Source organism: Poecilia reticulata, chromosome 1, assembly GCF_904066995.2.
Source record: "Poecilia reticulata chromosome 1, P_reticulata-male-v2, whole genome shotgun sequence".
Classification (NCBI taxonomy): Eukaryota; Metazoa; Chordata; class Actinopteri; order Cyprinodontiformes; family Poeciliidae; genus Poecilia; species Poecilia reticulata.
In genome coordinates, this window is record NC_088830.1 from 9,533,457 (window position 1) to 9,559,361 (window position 25,905).

The window sequence follows — 25,905 nt, forward strand, 5'->3', positions numbered from 1 at the left end:
ATGACCAAATCTGAAAAAGTTTCACATGACTATTTGAAATGTCATGGTTTATTCTGAGAGAAGCCGGTGACTACACGACGCAGGAAGAAGCCCACTTCCTTTCAGTCTGCTCACAGCTCAGCCTCAGCGTCTGCGCAGCTGTTCCGACACAAACTGAATGCAAACATCCACAATCGAGGTTTTCAACAGCTGAGGTTGTGCGTGACAGCGATGCACCGTGTAAATGGTTGCTTCTTCTTTCTCTCTTTCCCCACTTCTATGGTCACTTTTTCTCTGCTTTATACTCTACCGGAAACTGAAACGAGGATTAGCGTCTTTACATATAAAGTTACTTCCTCTTCGCAACAGGAATAACCAGCTGAGGTGATTTGCAAACCTGATAAATATATTGCTTTGACAATACTATTAAAACATTCCAGGACTCTGCTGTAAGTCTGGCCCCAGGGTCGACCAACAACTTAATGGCAAAATGGAGAGACTGGAAGGCATCCAAAGAATGCAGAAATGTTTTGTTTTTTCTGCTCTACCTTTCTAAAAAGAAAACAAAAAAACAGCTGTTATTTTGCTTTTCATTTGCTTTTCACTCTGCACAAGAGGTGTGACCAAAAAGAACTTATGGATAAGTACTAAACTACCACTTTTTCCTCCTACAGGTTACATTGGACAGTCAAATATCATGAGATCACCTCGTGATTAGCTAGTGTTTTAATCATGTATGTGTTAAATAAGGTCAGAATTTTAGGGTTATGTTAGCGGAGGTTAGCTTTCTTACTCTTTGTTCAGACTTGTTAATCATCTGACTCCTTATGTTTTTCAGTGTGGCTAAGAGTCATTCGAGTATGGACAAAAAAATTAAAAGAAAGAAGCTGATCCCCTGTTTCATGAACTAAGTCCCAGTTTATGCCTTGACCTTCATTAAACTTATGTTGTTGTTTTTTTCCTAAACTGTGCCCTAATGAGAACCCATCACAAAAAGAAAAATGGCCTAAAATCGACCAATCAATTTATTCTCTATATTTAAACAGGTCTGTCCCTTGGTGATGTTAAACAAAAACTCAACGGATTATTCAGGATTTAAGGTTTGCTATGCATGTTGGCCGAAGTATGAAATGATGACAGAGAAGCGCACAAAGATGTGGGGCAAAGGTCACTTCCTTATTATTCAACAATTGTTTTGATAATTTAAAGGTTTTGTACAAGCCGAGGCATGTAAAAGGTCTACACAAGTAGCCTACTGAAACAACGCAATGCGTGTTTGTTCACACTCTCCTACAGCAGTTTTTACTCTAACACCAACCACAAAATCCAAAGCAATAGGGGTGTAGAGGAAACATTGTCTTTTTATGAGTACACTTTGCCACAATGGAAGGCTGCGGAGGAAATTCGCAACTTAAGTTATGTGAAAAAGGAAACAACTTGGTGATGTCTTGCTAGATAAGTTAATATCTTCCTAAAAAAAAATCTGTTTTTGTGGGTGTTTAGTTGTTCATTTCTTATTCAATGACTTTAATTACCAGATCTCAGTTATGAAGCTCAACACCAGCTAACGCTAATCGAGCATCAGCGATTATAGATGCTCGATTAGCGTTTGTTGCAGAGCTTTTACAAGCCCCATAAAAAAAAAAAAGAAAAACATAAAATGGGTTAAATGAATATTTTGTACGTTTATGTAAGCTTATTTACGTTGTCTGTGAAAGGCCGAAGAACTTGACCGAACATCCTGTTGGGATGCCAAAAAGGGAAGTGCAGAACACAGCGTACGACACGAAGACGTGAACATTCAAAAGGGTCAAAACTTGGGAGAAAGAAGCCATTTAAGACAGCTCCTGGGGTAGAAAAATAGAAAACATAAATTAATATCTCAAGCCCAGTGTTGCAACAACAGTGGCCTCATTCAGGAACAGTAAGTATGTAGGTCGTTTGTAGAGAGAAAGCAGTGAGAAATCATTATTCAATGTAACCTATAACCCACTGCAGCGGTCCTGTTTACAAAACAAACCGAATGCGAACAGTGTGTTTGTGAGCCAAACATAACGTTGCTTTATTATTATATTCCTCAGAAGCATATGCACTTCAATAATCACTTTTTTTTTATTACTGTACATTTTAGCATTAATATATTGATACAACTGGTAGCTTTGGGTTTAAAGTAATTTAGTGAAGTCAAACTATAGCTTAAATAAATACATAATTAAACTGCTGTGAATGATTTACCATTGCATAAATTATGTTTATTCAGATTCCTGAGCCTTCAAATGTTGTCTCTAATCAGGTTTTGATGCTGTTGCATCGGGACTGTGAGCTCGAAGCTCGATGAGATAAAGATCTTTCAGGTTGTTCCGTCTCTCCTTTCGGTTTCCCGCTCCGTTTCTGCCCGGTAACGACTTCTGGGAGCTTCGATGTCTTTTTTTTTTTTTTTTTTTTTTTTTTTTTATGTACTCAGCCAGCCAGTGACATCATTCCCCTTTCACCCAGTTCCGCGGAGGCTGCAGCGCGAGGTAACTCCCGGTCAAACCGCGACGCGTTCAAGGGCTCCTGAGAAAGCTCGGACAAGAACAAACAAAGACAAGAAACCCGAAAACATCTACGTTGCTCTTCGACGGCTTAAGAAAAAGACGCATCGTCAAAACAGAGCACCTCATATCTGCAAGAAAAGATACAATTCGGATGTTATGAAATTGTTTCTCATCTTATCAATGAATGCAGTTTTCTATTGCATGGATGTAAAAAAGGTAATGAATGTACTATTGCAATATGGGTATAAATAAATAGGAATATATATATATATAAATGTAGATATTGCTGATTACTTGTCTAATCTTTTTTACTTCATCATGAGTTGTTGCTTATTATCTTACTTTCTTTTTAAGCTCTGATAGGTTATAGGTATTATTTAATGTCGTTTTCACTCATTCGAATTGCAGCTATGATATAGCTAAACATTGACATATCTTTGAAAAATAGTCTTCATAAATGATTGAGGTCACACAATAGCATGCTGATATAGCTACAGTTGAGCTTACATGATCTAGGACTAAACTACAAGAGACAGATTGGTCAGATTTCCGATGGTACATTAACGCAACACAAGTCCCAGCATCGTAAGCAGGAGGAGACCGCTCAATGTTTATTATGCATCTCTACAGCGTTCAGACATTTCGTGACTATTTTAACTCATTTTATCGAAACATTAAAGTTTTTCACACTACGTGTGTTGTTTTCTTTAACATACTTAAAGAAAACAACACACGTGTTTCATTTTTTTCATTTTTCATTTTCTGTTTCATTTTTTTTTTTCAGAAAAATGAAACAGAAAACTAACCGTATCTTCGTGTTTTGACTACAAAACCCACTTGGCATTGACATGGTTTAAAAATATTTGGATGTTTGACTGCAGTCGGGTTTTTTTTTATTTGTTTGTTTGTTTTGTTTTGTTTTTTGTAATAATCTTAACCAGATGTGACAAAAAAAAAAAAAAAAAATCTGCAGCGTGCTGTTAAATATAGGTGATGTATCCACCATCCCCTCCCCCTCAACTCCTCCTGCCCTGCCTGCCTCCATCACACTCCGATCTGGGGTTACTATCGGGCAAATCATCCCTCCTCCTCCTCCTCCTCCTGCTTCTCCTTGCTGGGGTTACTGTCGGGCAAGCATGTTTCATCCTCCTTTTCTTGCCTGCCTTGGACCATCTTCTCTGCCTGCTTAATTTGTTGCATTTCAACATTGGGTGCAACTTACGTCCACATATGTAACGACAGTCATCGTGTCCTGAAAGAGGAAATCTGATAGACGCAGCAGTTTAATTAATTCCTGTTGCGCTCTCTTTGTCAGGGTTACTATCGGCCAGAGGGGAAAATGAAGAGGCTGGTCATTTACACCTTTGCTCCCTTTTTAACAATAAAACACATTTACTGCATTTAGGTCATGTCATGGCAGAGCTTGTTTGTTTGTTGTTGGGGGTTTTTTGCTTTAATTTGTCTTCAAAATGCAGGATGTTATAAAAAGACACGAGCTTTAATTCACAAAGATAAGCAGCAGTCTTCTGAGATATCTTATTTATTGACACTTTACAAGTTTGTCTTCCTCCTCCTTTCCGATGACAAACCTGAGATGAGTCATATCGTTCATAATGCCTCCAAGGTACAAGGATGTAAGCCGTTAAAAAGTAAATACTCAGGAATTTGAAAGGAGCTGCTTTACCAGATGGAGACAAGAGAAAAATTATAGACTGCATGACTGAGGTTAAATAAGAGTTTGCCTGATAAGGCTTGCTTGTTGCAGGGCTATTTTAGCTGAGAGTGGTTGCCCATCTCTGGTAGCTATTAGGTTCAGTTACTTTTTATTCGTTCAAACTAAACCCAGAGGAACAGACTGTAACACATAAATTAGATTTGCAAAAATTTCCAACCACCACCGGACAGTGATCTATGTCTCTGTTGCTGCCAGACTTCACAACATTCAGTTTTCAGAAACTGACCTTAGAGCAGTTGTTTTCTTCCCCTCAACCGCTGCTTGTCAGAAAGACCCCCAGACCCCAAAACATTAGGCTATCACAGGATATCCATTTTCAGAAAAGGAAGTCGGATGAAGACCATGCTACCAGCACAGATCCAAACCAAAAGCAGAATCACTCAGCAGTCCTTCAGCAAGGTCTGCGCACAGAGTTAATTGGTAGGCAGAAAGGTGGAATTAGAAACATCAGTGGCGACAGTCAAATCTCTGCCAGGGACCAGAACGGGCGACTTCAAAGTCTACCTGACTTTATGTTCTCTCTGTTTTCACTCTTTGTGGAAGCTATCTCGTCTGGCGGTCTGTTTAGCTGTGACACCTTCCTGGAGGGGCGCCATCTTCTGAACTACTGCTGCCAATGACTCAACATTTTTATTGCATAGATGATGCTCTTGACCCTGTCTGTCCGTGTTTGACTCTGTCTCATGCCCAGACAAAGCTGTTGGGTAACCCTTTGTTGAGTCCCAGAGCTTATCTGCTCAGATGTATTTCTCGCTTCTAGTGATGCTTCTGTTTCTTTTTCGTGTGTTTCTGCTCTGTTTTCTGAAACTCCCAGTTGGTTGTGGCAGAAGGCCGCTCGCATTGAGCCAGTTTCTTTTGGAGGTTTCTTCCTCTTGATTCAGAGTTTTTCTTGTGCACTGTTGCTGTATGCATGTTCAGTGGGAGGCATCGCTGCAAAGTCAATGACTTTACGCAACCTGCTGGGTTTCCTTAAATAGAAAACTTTGGTAGCACTTTATTTGAAGGGGTGTGCATAAATCTGACATAACACCTGTCAGGAACATGAAGGAGTCTTCATGAATGCTTATGACTGTTGTCATAAAGTGTCATTTGGTAAATAATGACACTTTTAATGCAAAGTTGATACCTTTACTGGATTTTTAATGCATGTTTTAATGGAATTTTGCTTTTTAAAAAATCATTATTTACCGAATACTGCAAAATGGACACTATTAATGGACTATTAATGCAACTTTAAGTTCAACATTACATTAAAATTGTCATTATTTACCGACTGCCACTTCATGAGGCAGTCAGACATTCATAAAGACTCCTTCATGTTTATGACAGATGTTATGTCATGTTTATGACAGTGTCATGTCACTCTTAAGCACATCCCTTCAAATAAAGTGTTACCAAAACTTTTTAAAGCATCTATAAAGCGAGGCGAGGCATATTGTTCTTAAGGCCTAAAAGTGAACCATCTTTACATAAAAAAATGCCACTGCTTTTCCTCCTGGACGGGTAAATGGCCCACACTTGTACAGCACATTATCAAGCCTACTAAAAGCAGTCATTGGCCCATTTTCACACACATTCACACACTGATGGTGGTGAGCTACATTGCCGCCACAGCTGCTTTGGGGCCGACTGATAGATTGGCTGCCGTTCAATTGGTGCCACCCGGTCCTCTGACCTCCACCAGCAGGCAAAGCGGGTGAGCTGTCTTGCCCACAACAGCAAAGAAACTAACTGAGACAAAGCAAGGTTTTAAACTGGCAACTTACCAGCTGCAGGATGAACCCCGCCACCATAAAACTGTAGAAATACCACAAGTTTGACCCTAAAAACAGAGCAAAACATTCAGAAGAATGTAGGTCACCAGTCCGTCATAGGGTAACAAAGAGACACACAAAGTATAAAAAAGAAAAGCATTCATTCATACCAGAGAGCTATTTAGAATGGTCTGTACTCACACAGCAAGCACGCATTAATCTGTATGGTGTTATTTCTTTAGATTTAGAGTTCCACGAGAATCGAAAAGCGTTTTAACATCCTGGAAGGCATTAATCTCCTGATCCCATTATCTCTGAGTGTATAGACTTTCTCACGCTGCATCAGCCATAACTCACTATTGTTCTCCAACCTGCTGAGATCATGGCTTCTGGCAATTTGCTTCATAAAACAATAATGTCTCGATCTGTTGAACCACTTTAATAGACAGATTTTTTCATGCAATCAACAATTATGCATATACATTTGTCTCGAAGTGTATTTTAGCAAAGGTCTGACTTCAACCGAGCTACAATCTTAAAGTTGGACATGAATATTAAGTTGTTTTGTGACTTTTAGCGTGTTTCTTTCTGTTCTCTGTTTCAGAGAGTGGGAACTCGAGATTATCCTCGAACAGGACATTTACCTATAAATAAACAGTTCTTGTCTATCCTGAATGCCTCTATGTATTGGTACGGTGGCAAATAAAGACTTAGTTACGAAAAACATGCAGCTATTGTGCAATGACACTTCCTTTGGCAGCTTCATCTCCAATATTGCAATCAATATTACACGATGATTACTCTGTTACTCAAACCATACATGTACCACAGTCAGGCTTTAGCTGTTCGCACAGCAACAAAAACAGACAGGAAATGTCACCAGAACAGAAATGCTGTCGTGATTTTCTTTTCTTTTGCCTTTTTTAGATTAATGTAAAAATACATGCATAACTGTTTCCAATAAACAGCTTAGGAAAGAGATATGCATTTTGTTCATGACTTGGCAAACATTGTTTGATAAGAAAAATAGTAAGCTTGTCTTAAGAAACATAACCAAAAAACGGAAATGTGTAAATACCGTGGATATAAAAAAAATAAATAACTTGATTTCGGTAATGTAAATAAATGACTTTTACCACGTAAAGTGCAGCTTTTAACCTGAATAATCCTAATGAAAAACAAATAAATCTGTCACATACGTAGGCTTCTGGTTCAATTTCAGTCTTCTTCGGTTCATACTGATGTTCAGTTGAACTGAATTGGATTCGCCTGGTACAGTAGATACAGCAGAGAAGTTACAAAAGGTCAACTGGGGAACATTGAGCACAGTCATTAGTCAGGAGCAGAGTATACTTCCAGTCTAAAACAAAAGAAATTTGGTCTGATTTAACTTCAAACAGAGAAGAAACCATGTGTGTCTTTTTTACTCAGTGTATGCAAACTTCTAGTTTTCTGGATTTTAATTCCACCACAGCAAGATCTTTGGATTTTAGCCACAAAGTAATCTCCAAATGACCTTCTGTATTTTTTGTGTTTTTTTTAATAAGATATGTTTCACTTTTGTTATATCTACACTGAAGTCGGTGCTTGAGTGCATGACACGGATAACAACTATAGCAAATGTAATCAACAGAAAGTAGCCATCAAGGTTACTATGATTTAATGCACTGTATTTATATTTTAATTTTCCTCTTTTAAGAATATAGTATTTTGTTTTCATTCTTTATTCTGTTTTTATATGTTTCATATTCTATCATTGTGTGAATTTACTTGCTTTGTCATTTTGCTGCTCTTGCAACAAAATTTCCCCAACACTAATTCTATTCTATTCTATTCTATTCTATTCTATTCTATTCTATTCTATTCTATTCTATTCTATTCTAAATTAGATATACAATCACTGAGTTAATTGTACAGACAAGAGGGTATTATAGGTGATGTACATACAATTCTTTCACATAACAGTCTGTAAATAATCAGTTCTTGCCTTTTTGCTTTTCATAAAATGTTTAAAATCTTAAAAGGTACTCTATTGTGCATTGCTCTTTGGGTCGACTGAAAGTTTTTACCTCCAAACCTTCACAGGAAACAAAAGGAGAGATTTTAGAGCGTGTTCATGTAGGTTGATTGTCACTCTTTATTGGTGCAGGCAGATTTGGGGGTCTTTGATGGATTAAAAAACTAATCTGTCTGATTGGGGATTGTGTTTTAATTAAACCCCATGCTGGGAGAACTTACTGTACCCCATCCACACTGGAGAAAAGAACATTTCTTAATGAACCATGCTGCATTCCAGTTTTATCTCGTTTCAGCGGTCAGTTCCACATAGATCCCAATGTACAGAATAGTTTTAGATATCACACTTCCTTATTTTATTTGGGTAAAGTAAAAGTAGTGAAGTAGACTCTCTAAAACAATGCTCCGCGTGTCTAAGAATAGCAGTTATTGTTGTTTTAATATAACATTGCTTCAGTACATTGTTTTAAAGAAATTGCCCATGCACACAAATGAAATAAAATATCAGAAAGATGTCTAAAATAATCGATTCAACTGGAACAATGTACTGGCATCAATGAGAAACATTAAAGTTTTTATTTTTGCTTTGAATCCAGTAACATTAATTCAAATTAACTAAAGATATACAATTAAAATGACAGTTTGGATATTTTCAATGTATTAATTGTGAGTGGGTAAAAATCTGAATTCAAGGCTAAATATTTAAAGCATTTTCTTGCAAATTTAGAGCACAATAATAACTTTTGCTTTAAAATGGTAGTGAAGATCACCTCCACTGGTTACTTGCAGTTCTGGTCATCAATTTTTGATTTTACAACTAAGAAGTGTGGCATACTTTCATGTCAGCATTTTTGCTTCAGTTAGTTGCAGGTAGTTATCTACTATGCACAGTCAAAGTCTGAAAATGTGCTCTTTTGTTTTCTTTTCATACATATTTATCTCAATCTCAAGATGGAGTGCATCTGTGAAAAGAAATATTGCCACAGCTCTTTGGTTGCTTTTAGCTCTGGATTCTGACTTAGGTGAATTCTTACATATTAATAAGCTCTGATCTAAACCATTCCTTTTAGATTTCTGGCTGTATGTTTAAGGTTATTTCCTGCTAGAATGTGAACATTTACCTGAGTTTCAAGTTTTTCTTCCAAGTTTTCCATGTATTTAACTCTTCTGACCCATCTGTTTTCTGACAAGGCCACCTCTGAAGGCAGCTCATACAAATTTGTGTTTAGGATAATTATACAGTAGTTACAACGAGTACAAATGAACACCAAACTTTACTAAATCTTTTTGAAGTTTTGCATTGAGCTCTACTTTGTGCACTCCCAGTAAAATCCAATAAGATACATTGAAGTTTGTGGTTGTAATGTGACAAAAAGTGAAATAGTTCTGGGGGTGTGACTATTTTTTGCGAGGTACTGTATGTTCCTTGCAGTTTTTTTGCTGACATCATCCTCCTCTATGCAACCTTAACTCATCCTAATTTGGTCTAAGTACCTATGAGCCATTCTGACCAAAGCACATGCTGTTAAGGATCCAAACACTGATATCTGAGGACATTAAGTGTTGACAGCCGCTTCTGTACAGAGTATTTGTCGGACAGTTGTCTCTGCACGATTTGGGACAGACTCAGTGATTTGGCAACAGAACAGTGGAGGACAGAGTGCATTTTAGAGACGACAGAGTTCAAAACAAGTTGGATGAGTTACTGGATTAAATTGTTTTCAGTTTAAAAATGCAGTAGATGAAACAGAATTAAAGGTCTTCATCAGTCAGGCTCTGATGATTTGACAAAGTGATTGCAGCTGTTGCACTGATTACATTTTTTTGCTGAATGATGACATGGGCTGTAAATGACAGTAGAATATGCTATTAAACACTCTTTAATAGCATATTAAAGAGAGTTTCTGCATATTTCTGTCCTGTAAATATCAGGACAGAAATGACTACATTTTGTAATTGTTTGCAGTACAAGATGTGAACGGTAGCTTGTTAAAAAATCCACACATAAATCCACCAAAAAGTAGAAAATGCAGTTTAACAACTTTGAGTTCAGACCTCTGTCCATCAAGGTGTTACTTCCCATGACTGGAACCTGTTGCACAGAGGATTCTGGACAATAATCATGCAAACAAATTAGGACACCTAAGAGTAACTTTAATCTTAATGTGTTCATTCATTTAATAGATAATCACATTTTAGCTAAAGCATGATTGTTTTTCTGATTACAACATTCAAACCAGGAATAAACAGGTAAAAAAAATAAAAAAAATAAAATATCCACCCCGTAATAAAGAAATACAAACACAGCACATAAAGGAGTCATGTGCTATTACTTTATGATGGAATAAAATACTGGAGATATTTTTTAAGAATTTCTCTATAAAAAAAAAAAATCCATCCATCATTTAAGCCGGCTTAGCTTTACAGAGTCACAAAGGGGTCATTGGGCATTGGGTGAGAGGTGGGGCAGATTCAGGACAGGTCGTCAGTCTTCACAGAAACTGTCAAATGTAATGTACATTTCAAAACATTTTAAGGGTTAAATATAAAGGATAGTGTTCTCATTTTTCTTAAGTCATCTCTTCCAATTTCTCCTGTTTTGCAGAAAATAACATGTTTCAAAGGATGTATATCTTTTTACACGTGATGGATTATATCTGAATGTGCCATTCTAAGAGTACTGGAAGTGTGATTGATGAAAAACAAGAAGTTAACAAAAAAAAATTGTCAGGACCATATCCTGTTTGCAATTCATTGTGCAATAGATTTCACCCATATACAGAAAAACAACTAGATGCTCTGCTATATTATTAATTTTGGGAACAAAAAAGAGGAAAAGAGTGTCAACTTTAGACATTCAGTTGCTAATATTATGAAACCTGTGCCAATATTGACAAAAGTGAATTATGGGTTCAAAGTTTCAATAGAATAATAACGGAGCAAACCATTACGCTACATAATCAGATCATATACTGTTAACCAGTTATAAACCAAGCATTGATATTCTTCATCCAACAAACAAATATATAAAAACGTAATTAAATATTCATTTGCATTATTTACATAACGTAATTACAAGGAGTAATTGAATATGTGCTCTCCTTTAATTGAAAACCAGCGCGGTAAAAATGAGGCTGGCCCTTTAAGAAATGTTTTGCTGCCGCACGTGCTTGCCTTATAAGGGAGCAGCAACAAACTGTGACCGTTAGTTACCTTTGCTGCGCTCCGCATCGAGCTGCGCTATAAAAGCCTGCCTGGGGAGAAAAAACTGTTTTCCTAGACACTGACAAAGAACAAGGAGGACAGCGGCGTCAGAGGGACGCAGTTGTTAACCTCGTTTTTCAGTTCTGTTTTAGAAAAGGACTTTCAACTGATGAGAGGCAGAAGAGCGAGTAAACACATTAAGATTGAGGTTGGTGACTTCACGTGCACTTCTGTGAGTTTTACGCAAAGATTTGGAATTTCTTTGTTAAGACGAAAATGCCGTACCACATATTTCATCGCTTTTTGTCTTGTTGTTAGCATGTTGTTAGGCTAATTGTGTAAATCTGGAACTGAGAAGAAGAAAAAAACTGTTTTTTATGTTGTAAGGAAAATGTTGTACTTTAATTGAACTAATGCAATTATCCGCAACTTTTCTTCATTTTTACGTCTGTAGCTTAAACCAAGGGTGCAGTTTACTTAAAAATAAGACGTTTTGCTACTTTAATGATAAATGTCACGTTTTTCTTTTTCTTGTAGCCTCTAATTTTCTATTTCGACAGCGTCTGAGTCGGACTCGACTCTAGACGGGAGTCTGTTAGAAAGTATAAGCAAATAGCATCCGGTGAGGGATTACAAAAATAAATGAGCTGTTGTTGCAAAGTCTTAATTTAATGCTAAATAACAACTTCACAAATGACCATAACTTGAAAAACAATGGTTGTTGCTGCATTGTATATTCACATATTTAGAACAATACGGTCTAATAAGAGACAGACAGGATTAAATCAGTCATAGGACATAGTTTATGTCAGGTATAGCTTTATTTTGTAGGTTCATTCGCCTTTTTTGTCGCTTTAGTTTGTTTGACTTGACGAAGCTGTTGGTCAGCGCCGCTACACTGGATGACCGACAGTAACCCCAGTTCAACAGAACAATGAAATGAAGCACAAAAGTCAGTCTGGAAGACAATTATTTTTTATAATCTCATATCCTATTAAATACACCTACCGAAAACATTTCGTCAAAAGACGTTTGCCTCATGTCTGCTTTAATTTATCTTACATTTAAGTAATTTCCACTCGACAAAAAAAGTCATACAGAGAATGTCTCTTTGTGTTTTTTAAGATACTTGTTTAATCTTTTCCACCCTCCGATATTTCGTTTGACATGCATGCATAATGCGATGCTGCCACGTCGTTGAAATATTGTGTTTTCAGATGTGCTAGGTTGGAGACAAAAAAAGTCGTTTTGCGTACAACATCGATGACTATACCCCCTCTGTTTTATATACAAGAAAAAGAAATAACAATATTGATCAGTTTTCATTTTGAGGCTCTTTATGAGAGCTAAAAGGACAATGGCGTTGAAGAAAAGGGAAAAAAACATTTTGTCTTAATGTGATGTAACACGTGAGCGAGGAAAGATGGTAAACAAGTATAAATGGGATTTTTGACATGTTTTATGCCACTAGAGGCGCCCTCGCTCTGCACCAGTCACTGAGCTAGAGAACCCCCATATTTTCTCTGCATACGACGTGTAGATTTCGACCTAGTATTTGTCTCGTTGAAATGCGTAATGGAGTCGAAAACAATTCGCCGTTGCATCAAATAAAAATCAGTCTTAAGCTACAGTGGATATTAGTAGAATGATGGCAATACATTCATCTTTGTTCAAATGGTTTTAGTTTAAAACGGATCGGCTCACACATTGAGAAAAACAACCAAATTCCGCATTTTATCAAGACACGGCGAGGGATTGTTAAATAAAAAAGACACGGTGCCTGATATGGCTTGCTTTGTTATTCTTGTCACATGACGCAGCAGCCTAAAATGTGGCCAGATTACTAATTTACAGAGATCTATGGAGCAGTTTTGCTGTGATTAATATAATTTTGACTTGCTTACTTAGTAGTTGTTGCCACCAAATCAAGTGACTCACTGGGGGGTGAAACAGATGTACCCGAGCAACAGATAATGTGGCTGGATCGCTGTGTTTGTTCATGGATCCCAAAGTTCCTGTTAGTTTTTATTATGAAATGGTAAGTATTTCAGTGGATTTTGTTATATGTGCAAAGTTACTACTTTGCACATTTTGTGCAAATTAGGAACTGATTTTAGGACAAATATAGATGGACATTGTTGCATTGTGGATCTATTAGTCTTTTTTGTTGGTTGGGGGAATTTTCACATCTGTTTCCCTTAAATATATTTGTATCCAAAGTAATAAATTGAGAATGATTGAGTGCTAAAAGCAATCCTTGCATATTTTCTTTCCCTCAGTGAGTATTCATCCGACCCTGATAGTGGTTAAAAAAAAAAAAAAAAAAAGACCAAAGTTATTTGATTTGGTCAAACAGCTTTGACCAAAAGTTATTTGGTCAAAGTTATTTGCTTTAAGACTATTTTTTTAAAATTGTTTTAAAGTAATAGAATGTTAGATTTTACGGCAGATCAACTAATCAGTATGACACGTTATGTTTGAACATCACCGTCCTTGACTTCACCGTGCTATGGTCCCACTGTCCACTGCAGCCAATCAGCTTTAATCTGTATAAAGGACATTATGCGTGAAAAACAGGACGGCCTCGATTCTTCCGCCAATGAAACGTGAAGTTTCATCACCTAACTCCAAAAAATTTGGAACATACTGAATGAAATACAGTCTGAGTTTTTACGGAGAGAGCATTCGGGTTTGCTTTATAATTTTATAAAGATTGGATCAGTGAGATGCACCATTCCTTTGGTCTAGGTGAAAGGTCAACATAATGTCAGTCCAATGTGCAATGTCAGTACAAAGACTTCTTACTAGAAGAGTTTACGTTTCTAGATTGATGAATAACATCAAAATACAAATTGTTTTCAAAGAAATAAGATCACATTTCACTTTAAAAAATAAAACTGTTTAATTATTAATTCTGTAAAGAATAAACAAAGAGAAAATAATGAGTTGAAGCCATTCCTAAATTTTGAATTCACATCAATAGGAACATCATGTTTGATTCTGAGGTGTTATCTGGCTGGAGCCAGTCTACTGACAACTTTTCATGGGCTCAATCCTCCCCCCACACCGGCTCCCCTATCCTCTCCCCACCCACTCATCCTCACAGATGAAGTGCTTGAACTTTGGACAGAAGTGTTTACATTAAGTGGAGCTGAATTTGCAAGAGTTGGCAGCTGTCTTCCAGTCGGTTGGCTGAATTTTGCCGAGCCTCGCTGGTATTTTGGCAGCTCTGTGTTTCAGGTCAGAGGAGTTTTGTTCCAACAGGTGAATGTTCCGGCGTTTCACTGTAGTTTGCCTCTAATGGTTTAATTTTAAGATTATTTGCTCTTCCAAGAAATGCTTGTCATCCAATTTGAACCTTCCTCTTGCTGTTTTTTTCCCCCTCTTATCGTTGCGTGTCTTTGGTCGTCTTCTATAGATGTAATCACTTTCTGTTCTGTTTTCAAATCCATTTTTCTGCGTGAGAGCATCCTCTTTAATTGACCACTGTTTTCTTTCACAAGAACACAGCTAAATTAAAGAGGCTTAACACGCGTCTGTTATAGCTACATAACTATTTCTCCACGACAAGAAAAGTGTAAATTAATGGTTTTGATATCTGTTTTTGAGTCATCTCTGTGTTTTATGCTTGTTGTGTTTGACCCTGTGTTTTTTTTGTGTGTTTGTGTTTTTTTTTTGTGTTTTCTCAGTGAGGAGCTGGAGTTGGCTCATTGAGGTTAGGAAGACGGCAACATGGCGGTCTCCACTCAGCTGGGTCTACTGCTATGGAAGAACTTCACCTACAGACGACGACAAACCGTAAGTACTCTGTTAATCACTGATTTGAAAGAATCATAAACACAGCTGTAAGTTATGACTGATTATTACATCTGTAATTTTTCTAAATCCTACTCTTTCTGTGAAATTATAAATTTTTGAGCACACATTTCTGAGTATGTCTACTTATGTAACTGAGCTAATATTTAGAGATGCAACAGGGGGCAATAAATGTGGAGCCAAATTTTGCTCTGATTTATCTGTGGACAGCCGAGTCAATATGAAATAAAAAAATATTAATTTGAACACATTAAACTAAAAACTCTCAGTTGACAGTTTTGAAACTGATGCATTTTTTAAAGTTTCTTACACTTATATTAACCTGCACTACCTTAAAACCTATATTGCATTGTTTTATACACTTGGAGCAAACAAAAACATAATACAGTTTATAATAAAAAATTATAGTAACACAATTAAGATGAAAAAAATAGGAAATGCAAAATAAGAAGTTAGGGACATGCTTGATGTTTCTTTTTTACATTTTAAACAAATCTTTAAGATGTAAAACCTGGATTGGGCAAATCAGAATTTAAGAAATTTCCAAAAATGCACGGGGAAAGAAAAGTCGATGCATTTCTACTAATATTATTTTTATTTAAATAATTATACAAAATGTTGAATAATTTCCCCAACTCTGCTTGAACTCATTCACATTTCCAGCTGGTTGACTTTAAATCCAACGTTTTTTCTCGTGTGCTTACTCACACGTATTGTTCCCATAAGTGGGTAGAGAGGAGTGATGTTATTGTCCTCTGAGACGTTTTAATTGAGAAGTCTTACAGTGTGGAGACTGACTAAGTCAGAGATAGATGCGAGGATGACACAGTCATCGGTTAGATCTATTTGTCTGGCTACTATCATGTGCCGGTTGATGCCCACACACTCAAAGTTATGCAAATCAGATTCAGTCTGACAAGTTAACATAAGTGCTCCTTTATACAGAGTTAGTCTGCATACAATTAGGTCACTTCTCAGCTCCTCGAAGTGGCAGCTGTGGCCGCGTGACTTCCTCAACAGTCTCCTCTGACAAAAGGAATACAGTGCATATTGTTGAGACAGCAGCTCTGTTCTTCATCCGTCACACTGCATGTCTGACCCACTGCGTCAAGTGGGCAGCTGAAGCTCAAAGGCCATATGGTGCGGACGGAAAATCCCATACAGATCTCCCCGTCTCTGTCTCGCTCTCTAGCAGCTTATCAAGCAATGTACTTTATGCAGATTCATGGTGAGATTCAATGTTTGTAAAGTAAACCAGTCAAATGTACTCAAAATGTAGCTTTTCTTGAATCAAATACTGAAAATGAGACAAAGAAATCTGCAACAACTGAAGAACAAATGAAAAGAATCAGTCAGGAGCTGATTAACTCATCAGTCATGATTTGTGTCTAGAAATGATTAACGCCTTCCCGTCATCCTTTGTCCCTTAGATCCAGCTGCTGATTGAAATCATTTGGCCCTTGTTCATCTTCTTCATCCTGATATCAGTCCGGATGTATTATCCTCCCTATGAACAACATGAATGTAAGTAAAAAGAATGTTTATATGAAAACATCACTTGAAAACTTTATTCAGAAGCTGTAAACCTTTTCAGGGAAATGCAATGTTTTGCTACCCACGCAAAAGTTGAATTTAAGTTAAATTGACTCGTTGAAAATTTGAGGAGCTAATATAGAACCTTGTAGTACACCGCAGGTAACCTTCAGTGAATTAGATTAAACTTTATTCACTACCAGTATTGTACTAACAAAACACATGTTGAAGAATGTTATTTTAAAAAGATAGAGGATGCTGTATCACTGAATTGTTCCATTATGCTATTTTTAGGCAAAACATTTGATTCTCAGAAAGATCAACATGGTAGTCATCTGAGGTCCTTATTATTGACACACAAGGAGCTTATCTACTTTGTCAACATTTGTTTGCACTATGTGAATCTGTGACTAAACCATCAGCTGCAGGAAAAGTGCAGCCGCTTTCTCAACCTTCTGCCACGTAACAGTTCAGCGACAGAAAGCATCTAAAAGTTATTAAAATGTGTAACACATAGCATCTCAAAAAGACTCCAACCTGCAAAATTAAACCGAGCCGACAAAGTGAAGAAGTGTTGAACCTCTTCGACTCCCTTTCTATTATTTTATGAATAGCTTTTTATTTGTACATTTGAAACAACTGCTACTGAGAAAACAAAGAAACTAAACATTGAGGTTTTTTTCGAGGAATACCATGTATCTCATTATTATTTACAGTTGTCTTACGTTTTACCTATTCTGGTATTTAACTTATCATGAAAAATGTTTGCTTTTTTACCCCAGGCCACTTTCCTAACAAGGCCATGCCCTCAGCAGGTACCCTGCCCTGGGTACAAGGCATTATCTGTAATGCCAACAATCCCTGCTTTCGTAATCCAACCCCTGGAGAGACTCCAGGCATAGTTGGAAATTTTAATGACTCCATGTAAGTAAAGTGGCTAAGAAATGTTTTTCTTTATGCTGTTTAGTATTAGCACTATTAACATTTGTTCAGAAATGCAGAATGTGTTTGTTTTTACAATTTAGAAGACCTCTTTGTGTCTTTTTGAAGCTTCTAAGAGCATTGTGTAATTGTGTTTTTCCTCTTGCTGTCGTCACCAGAATTTCCCGTCTGTTTAACGATGCCAAGAAGATCCTTCTGTACACCCAGAACGATAAGAGCTACGAAGGCTACAGGGGAATGCTGGGAGCCCTCAGAAAGCTTCAGAAAAACCCTGCCCGTAAGGACACGCCTTTAATTATCCGCTTGTTGTGTCTTCCAGTTGAGAAGTGCCCTACTTTCAGTCTCACTCAGGACTTTTTATTGTTTTCTCACCATTCATCAGCTGCAGCACCTGTGTTCTAACTCAAACTTATTGGAGCCCAAGGTTATGAGTCCAATCTAGCATTTACTGTAGGTACAAATTAATTGCAATGAATGGTGTCATATAAAAGATAGACTAAGTTTGCAGTTTAGTATCCAGTGTTGCAAGTAATCACCGCCACACTCCATCAACATTGGTGGGCTGGTAGGGAGGGACGGTCTGCTCGTACGTGCTGTCAGTGGTACAGAACAGGAAATGTATGAAACTTTAGACTCCACCCTGGCAGACAAAATGTAATCAACGCATAGATTGGCTAGTTTGTTTTCACTACACTGTCCCTGCTTCCTGTCCCAGTTTAGTTACAGTTTGCTGCAGATAACATAAACACTTTCTTCTAAGCCATTCAGGTTTTTACTGGAACAGTTAGGATTTATGATGAAAGTAAAATTAAATACATTAAACCTTTTTTGTCTCTGATTTAAATGGTTTTAGTTTTTTTTATTAATTAAATCAACAACAATGAAAGGAAGAAAAACAGAACTGCGAGGATTTGGGTTTTTGTGTTGTCGATTTCCAGCTGTCCCTCGTTTCCCCTGATTATCCTCTGTGTATTTAACCCCACTTGTGTCACCTGCTCCCTGTCGTGTGTCTAAGGTTCTGTATTCCCAGTGATACCAGTGTCTCTGTGTTTCCTTGCCTCATCGCTCACCTGTGCTGCCTGGATTTCTGTTCTCCTTCGTGTTTGGTATTAAAATTATCACTTCTCACAAATACCTGGGTCCACAACGTCCTATCCTCACCATCTGCAACTCCAATTCATGACAAGAACAATATGTAAAATGGTCTTGTAGAAATAACATGATATAATAAAAAAAGATAAGAGAATTTAAAGTGTAAGACTATTAAACAACAAGGATGGAATAGCTAATTGTTGCTTAAAACTACATTTATACCACATTCTTATGCCCATCAGTATACTTCCTCTATCTAAATGAGAGGACATCAACATTATGCCTCATAAGACATCAATTTAATTTTATACTGAGCAAATTGGATCTTCCTTTAGAAATTATGCAACAAAATTTTTTTTTGTTATTGTTTTGGCTGCGTCTTAGTTAGCCTGGAGGTAAAGCTAATTGTATAATCACTTCTTGGAAGCTATTCTAAGTTTTAATCAAGCGAGATGTCTCTTCAAAGCAAAAGGCCAAAATAGGATTTTTCAGTCATATAGTGCTCAAAAAATCTTTTCTGCATTTGTTAGTTTCCTGCTTCAATCATCGCCAGATCCCAGTTATTGATTATCTCCCACGTTTGAAATGTGTTTGGTTGTAAGATGTGAAACAAATTGAGCAGGATGCATCTGAAATATTTTTATTGGCTCAGAAAGCTTCTGTGCACTTTATCACAAATGATTTCTAAAGTTAAACCATATTTCTTTCTCCATTTGTCTCAAATCCGCAAGGGAGAATGCACTTATGCAGAGACGTCTCTAGCACGATGCATCGCTAAGCAGCTGAAATGGGAAGTTTTCTCGGAAATAGCAGCCTAGATCAAAGTGTTTTCTGCATAATCTCACTCACTTCTGTTGCTGATAACATCAGCCAACCACTTTGAAGATGTAAAAAAAGAAACAAAATAAAAACACATCACTTGTCGACATATACAGCACATTCCACTCTTACTAGCAGCCCATAAAGATGATAAATGAATCTTTCATTACAGAAGCATAACCTCACAATTTATATGTAAAATAAAGCTGTTAAACTGAAAACATTAGTCTGTAAAAAAAATTTCCCGATGACTCTTCTAATAATTCCTATGAAATACAAGTACCTGAAATGTTTATATATATATATTTTTTATTTTATTTTTATTTTTTTTTTTAAACATTTTTACCAGCGTGTAACTATAACATTCTAATATTCAAAATGGGAAGTACAAGAGAACATGCAATTTAATTAAGACTGATATGTGTTAATGTTGTTAGCTGCAAGAAAGAAGCTACTTACCTTGGCTTGGAGCAAAAGCTGAACATTTTAAAATGACCAAATCCATGCAAGAATTAAAGAAAGAGCTTGTTTAGTCACTGAGCATTGTGTGAAGGATGGTACAAATTGTCCACAGCTAACAGCACTGTCTTCAGTGTTAAATTATGCTTCAGCAGTGAACTTCTGTGTTTTTCTTTATTATTAATTTTACACATATTGACAGAGTCACTGGAGTGCACTGTGTGGAAATTTTTTTTTTTAAATTTCATCAGAATTATGCTGACGTGATCTCCTGAGTAATCGTGTAGTTCACTGGGAGTTGCAGCTTCCCAGTGGGACGCCGATTAGGCTCCATTAAAGCTCCCTGACCGTTAACCGCTGAGGGTTTAAGTCATTAATACTCACACAGAGCTGGCAGAGGCACACAGGGGTACATAAACAGCTATATTTGGCGAAGAAATCTGATGCCAAAATATTGACGACGCTTAATCTTAAATCAGAAATTTCAAAGGACTCACACACTTCAGGACAATTTTTTTTCAGTCACATGTCTCTTGAAAAACACTCTGTTCTCTTTCACTTCCTCTCTTGGGTGTTTCAGTCAAAGCCAAGTGTTTCCTGTGGCTGTTGGTTTAGATGTCAATTGATCTGTATGCACAAAGGAACAACATGAAGAACCATAAGCAGTGGAGTTTTGAGGCACATATGATTTAAAGAAAAAAAACATGCTTTAAAGCTAAAGTATAAAATTTTATTTCATACAGTACTACAGAACATCGGAAAAGGAAGTATAAGAGTAGCAACATCTTCTCCTTTTGCGAAACTGTTGTTTATGAAAAATTGTTAAAAAATATGTTCCTCTTTTTTGTTTATAATTCTCCAAACTGTCTTCATAAGTCCACAAAAAGAAAAAAAAAATCACTAGAGGGGAAAATAAAAATAACATGGCTTCCTCAAGAAACGCTGAATGTAAGAAAAGTTAGTGAGGAAGCCAGTTTGAGACAGAAGGGATAAAGTATTTGGACCAAAGTTGGACGCCCCGCAGTAACCTCTGTAGACTATTAAATTCAGTGCTCAGAGGAAGCGGGAACAGTCTGTAATTTTGTGTGCTTGTGTGCATCTCTGGTACTGTTCAGCTGACTCGGGCCGGTTTCAGGAAGGGTTCAGCTTCTTGGGAATGCAGGAAAGCACAAAGAGCTTTCAGACTGCGGGGAAGATGAATTGTGTGTGTATTGGGGGGCTCATCAGTATTCAAATGCTTGAAGTGGTTCGTAATCATAAGATAAAGTCAGGGATTCATTTCATTTGTTGGCTCATTTTTGATGTGTTACTCCCCATTTCATTTTGCAACTTTGAATCCCCCTGAAACATTTGGACAAACAGTCTGCATTGTTGAATCTGGCAACTCCCTTTTATGAAATACCAATAATATTTCACTGAGCACATTTCTTTGCAACCTAAAAACTTCCTCTTGTTCTCTCTTCTATCGTTTCCAAGACGATTTTTAAATCTGAAAGTTTAACTCTATCACCTATGCAATTTTGTTTCCCCTCCTCCCCAGGATTCAAGCTGAAAGACTTCTTGAGAGATGACGAAACGCTTTCTCACTTTCTGCACCACAACGCATCGCTCTCTCATCATACGTTGAAGCAAATTTTGGAGGCTGACGTCAATTTGGAGAAGGTAAAATATTAGGGTTGTTGCAGATAAATCACAGCGGTTGTGCATAAATCTAATGACCTTGGCTTTGCAGTATCTGTTGGACTAAAGGATTCAACCAGAGCACAGCTAAGCCCTTAATACCCAGGGGGGTGGAAGTACATTGGGTCGGGGGTTGGATGGATGGATGGATGTACAAGCTACTGAGCAGTAGTCCCTCTCCCATTTGTTGTTTTCCCTGTATGTTTATCATGATTTTTTTTCCCCCTACATCAAATTTTCTGTTGTTCCCTTAGCTGAAAAGATAAACATTTTTCTTCAGCGTCCATTTCTTCTTGTTGCGTCTTAAAAGGAAATTCTCTAAACCTATCCTCTTCCATATGAGCTATATCTGAATAACTCGAACCGCGTTCTCTGACCGATTCTCCAGCCCTTCCTTCGCCTCTGCTCTGCGGCTGCAGTCACATGATTGCTTCGTCTTTCATCCCTCCCCCCTTCCAGTTCCCCTCACGTGCAGAGACAGAGGCTTTACATCAAAAACACGTTACACCATCTGATTCTACCACCCCCTCCGCCCCTGCTGCCCCCTTCTACCAGGCGCTCATTGATCACAGACGGGAACGTCTCATAGATCACGTAGCTCACCAGGAACATCGCTCCGCCGTAGGAATGACAATTATGAGACTGTTTACATTGCTGTAGCTGTTTCTGTTGACATATAATGTAATATAATAATATTTTATTCTACAGCGAAAAGGTGAATACACACACAGGCCGACATTATGTTTCTCGAAGGAAAACATGTTTTGAATTCTCTGTCTGTCAATTAGTATGATTCCCAATCCTCCCAACCGGCTTTAAGCCCTGATGTTTTTTCCAGTGAACAGATTAACAGCTGTGTTATATGTGTGTTTGTGCAATTGTGTGTGCGCGCGTGTGTTATGTTGGCTAATAGATGGGAAAGCACAGAGCAGTCAAGGACGTTTGGAGGCAGGCTAAGGGAGCTTCTCTTGCTCACAAACACACACATCTTGACTCTGTCGCCAAAAAAAAAAAAAAAGAGTCTCTGTTCCCTGTAGGTTCCAGAAAAGTGCCTTTTGTTACTTTATCTGCGATTTCTCCTACTGAAACATAACACTTTTCTTTTCTCCAGAGCAGGCGGGGAGATAAACAGTAACAAAACAAATTATGATGAAATTGGTTTCTTGGAAGTCTGAGTACGTTGTTTGTCCCAGTATTTATATTACCAGTCCTTATTTGCTGTTTTCTGCTGATTTTCTTCAGTCTGTAAAATCTAAGGACTTTTTTTCCTATTAGCGAAAGACGATCTCCAGCTGCCTAGTGAAGCAAACATTTTGATGCAACATTGCTTTCTAAAACATGTGACAAAATGTTATATTAACTGCTTAATATGTGTGTCTCTGAAATGTTATTGAAATAGTAGCTGACTGTAGGCCTAGTTTAAAGCTACAAGTAAGAATTTTCTTTAAAATCAACCTGACTCACATTAGACAGATTGTCATGTTTTATGACAATCTGCCAGTTTTTCTTTCTGTTTTGCTATTTAGTTGTAAAACTTTAACTAATTAAAATTAAAAACTGCTCTCTTTAAAACAAGCTTCCAGGCCCATGTGTCCCTGGTGACATCACATAAGGTATTAGTCAGTTGATCAGAGTTTGAGTGCCTCCATTCATATTTTTATAACTTGTTTCATATTTTTAAATGTTTTAATCACAATTCTTAATAAAATGTGTTTATTTGCATTGTATAAATAGTTGGAACATTGTCCAAGTCATGTTTGAGAAATTGTCTTGAATATCTGGGAAATTTCTTAACAATAAACCATACAGAGATCATTTGAAGATTATTTTGGCAGACTGGACTGGAATTTAAAACTTCAATCTGTATCTTAAAATTTCCTAAATGCATTGTATTTTGTGGAATCCAGCAGTTTTATTGTTGCTAGGTGAAAAAACAAAAGTTTGTATTGTTAGGCTATTATTTGTGTATTTTAAGAGGAATACATTGGACTATTTTTGACCTTTTGAATTTAATTAGTTTGTTTCTGTATTTCAGGTGCTCACGAAAGGTTTTGGATTCCATCTCAGAGATCTTTGCAACGCTACACCGCTGGAGGAGTTTGTCCACATTGCAGACCGTAATGTGTCCCACTTGACTCAAGAGATCATCTGCAAATCATCCAGTAACTGGCTGAACAAGGCTCAGAACCATTTCCTCTCCAATTTGGACTTTCTGAAACCGATTTGGGTGAGTTTGATTATTTTTTTAGTTAATTTCAGTTTGAATTTTGACATCCCTATAAAACCATTTTTCCCCTGTTGATAATTGTGAGTATTTATTATAATAGATAATAGGTTAATCATTTTGTGTGGTGCAGTAAAATGTTCTTTTTTTTGTACTTCAGAGTGTGATCATTATAAAGGATATAATTTAAAAAAAACTGACATCTAGATGTTTTTCTTGTATAAGGAATGTTTTCTTTACAAGAATTTCCTCCCTTTCCTGTTTGGTGTCGACTCTCCTCTGTTCACAAACAGTCTCCCCCTTCCCATAAACTTTTGACCTGTATACAAATCATTATGAGGAAGGATGTGAAAAGGTGAACAAAACAGTTTTATGTTCTGAACTTAAAAGCAACAACAAAAAGTCAAGAATTTCATCAAAAGTCAACATAAAACATAGTGATGCTCATTATGGTTTGTTCTTTCTCGTTTCTTATTATTTCAGCATAGAGAAAAAAAGCATGCCTTGTTGATGGCATGCGAACAAGCACTGACTAATATAGGATATGATTCCCAGAAAACAATCTTTGTCCTCAAAACTGAGTCCAAACTTTGCGAAACCCTTTTGATGCAATCGTGGACAATCTTTTCAACATGGGCAAAAAATGTTGTATAAGGGCAAGAACTCTTGCAACACTCCCATCTCTTCCCTGATTGTGAGAATCTGTAACAGGGAGGAGGAGAGAAATTATAGATTAGAAGTAAGACAAAAGCGAACAAGTTGGGGAGAGAAAGTTGAGAGTTCACTGGAGTATTGTTGGTTTTTCCTAGAAGGCTGTTCTCTTTTCATTGACACCTGTGCTTTATCAAATGTCCGACATTCCAGCACCCTGCAGCCTAGAGTGATAGATGAAAGCTCTCAATCACACATTCAAACACCGGCGTACCCAGACTGCACAGGAAAAAAAAGAAGAGCTCAAATCCCCTTAAACATTTTTTTTCCCTTGCCTCCCTGTCTTTATGATTTTCATTATCACAATCTTCATTTTGCCTCACTTCTTACAATTTCATGACAGTTTATCTTGTCTAATCGAACAAGCAAGGAAAATCTCCTCCTCCAGAGAACTTTGCAGTAAAAGAAAGAAGTCATTATTTAAGAAAGATGAACTAAGAATTATCCATTGTCTTTGGCAGAAGGATGTGAGTTCAGACCCCAAAGCTGTCCAAGATGTCTCAGCTGCGACCAACAACCTCCTGGAGAGCCTCGGCGTGCTTGGCGTTGAGGTAAATGAACCGCTGACATGTACAGAGAGCACCACCCACACAGTACCACATGCAATCACGACATCCAAATTATTTGTATCCAAAGTTCAGTTGTCATGTTTGTGACTGAAATCAATTCCTAACCACACAGATAAACTGTCAGAATTCAACCAAAGGTAATGGTGTAGCAATTTGTATGCACTGTATTTGGGTAGATTTGGTCAATATTTCTGAGTAGAAACTATGTAAAGGCCAAAAGACACGCAAGTTCGTTAATGCAACCAACTGCCGCGCCCCACCCCAAACAATTTTTATGATCATTTTGATATTCTTTTTTGTAATTTATATAAGTGAAATAGTGAAAAACTTGATAAATATATTCCAACAAAGTCGAATGTTAACCTTTTGTCTCACAACCACAGCTAAGATGTCCCCTTCATATGCAATGGCTGCCTCAAATATTGGCTTTACAATTAACCTTGTCGCTAAGCTAGCAGACCTCCAACACAGAAACTCAACCACATGACTTCCAGAAGATACTAACTATACCATATTGAGATATTTATTGTCAAAACAACCATCAAAACCTTATACCTCACTGCGTAATAAAATAAATGAGACAACCAGAAGCAACATCTTACATTTTTCTCACTGCTTGAGTAAAAATTAAACCCTTTTAATGGCTAATATTAAACACCCTCTTACATCAAGAGTTAACCTGACAAAGAACCATCTACAACTGGAAATATGTCTTTTGTTCTTCAATTAAAGTAACCGGAGTACATGACAGACTTGACTCAGTGAAACATTAAGTGTACCATCACTAACGCTGCACGTAGCAGAAAACCATGAAGAGCCACATGTCTGACCCCAG

At 37.2% G+C, this 25,905-nt stretch overlaps 1 protein-coding gene across 2 annotated transcripts in view; it reads left to right on the plus strand.

Moving 5' to 3' along the window:
- Positions 1 to 11,245: 11,245 nt before the first annotated feature.
- Positions 11,246 to 25,905, plus strand: part of LOC103469417 (phospholipid-transporting ATPase ABCA1-like) — a 34,098-nt gene continuing 19,438 nt past the window's right edge. For both annotated transcript variants that reach the window (XM_008417117.3, XM_008417194.3), the window contains exons 1-8: positions 11,246 to 11,433; positions 14,915 to 15,023; positions 16,472 to 16,565; positions 17,357 to 17,498; positions 17,675 to 17,793; positions 21,427 to 21,548; positions 23,602 to 23,793; positions 24,963 to 25,052. In XM_008417117.3, the coding sequence (XP_008415339.1) occupies positions 14,958 to 15,023; positions 16,472 to 16,565; positions 17,357 to 17,498; positions 17,675 to 17,793; positions 21,427 to 21,548; positions 23,602 to 23,793; positions 24,963 to 25,052 (825 nt within the window). In that variant the 5' untranslated portion in view covers positions 11,246 to 11,433; positions 14,915 to 14,957. The remainder of the gene's footprint in view (positions 11,434 to 14,914; positions 15,024 to 16,471; positions 16,566 to 17,356; positions 17,499 to 17,674; positions 17,794 to 21,426; positions 21,549 to 23,601; positions 23,794 to 24,962; positions 25,053 to 25,905) is intronic.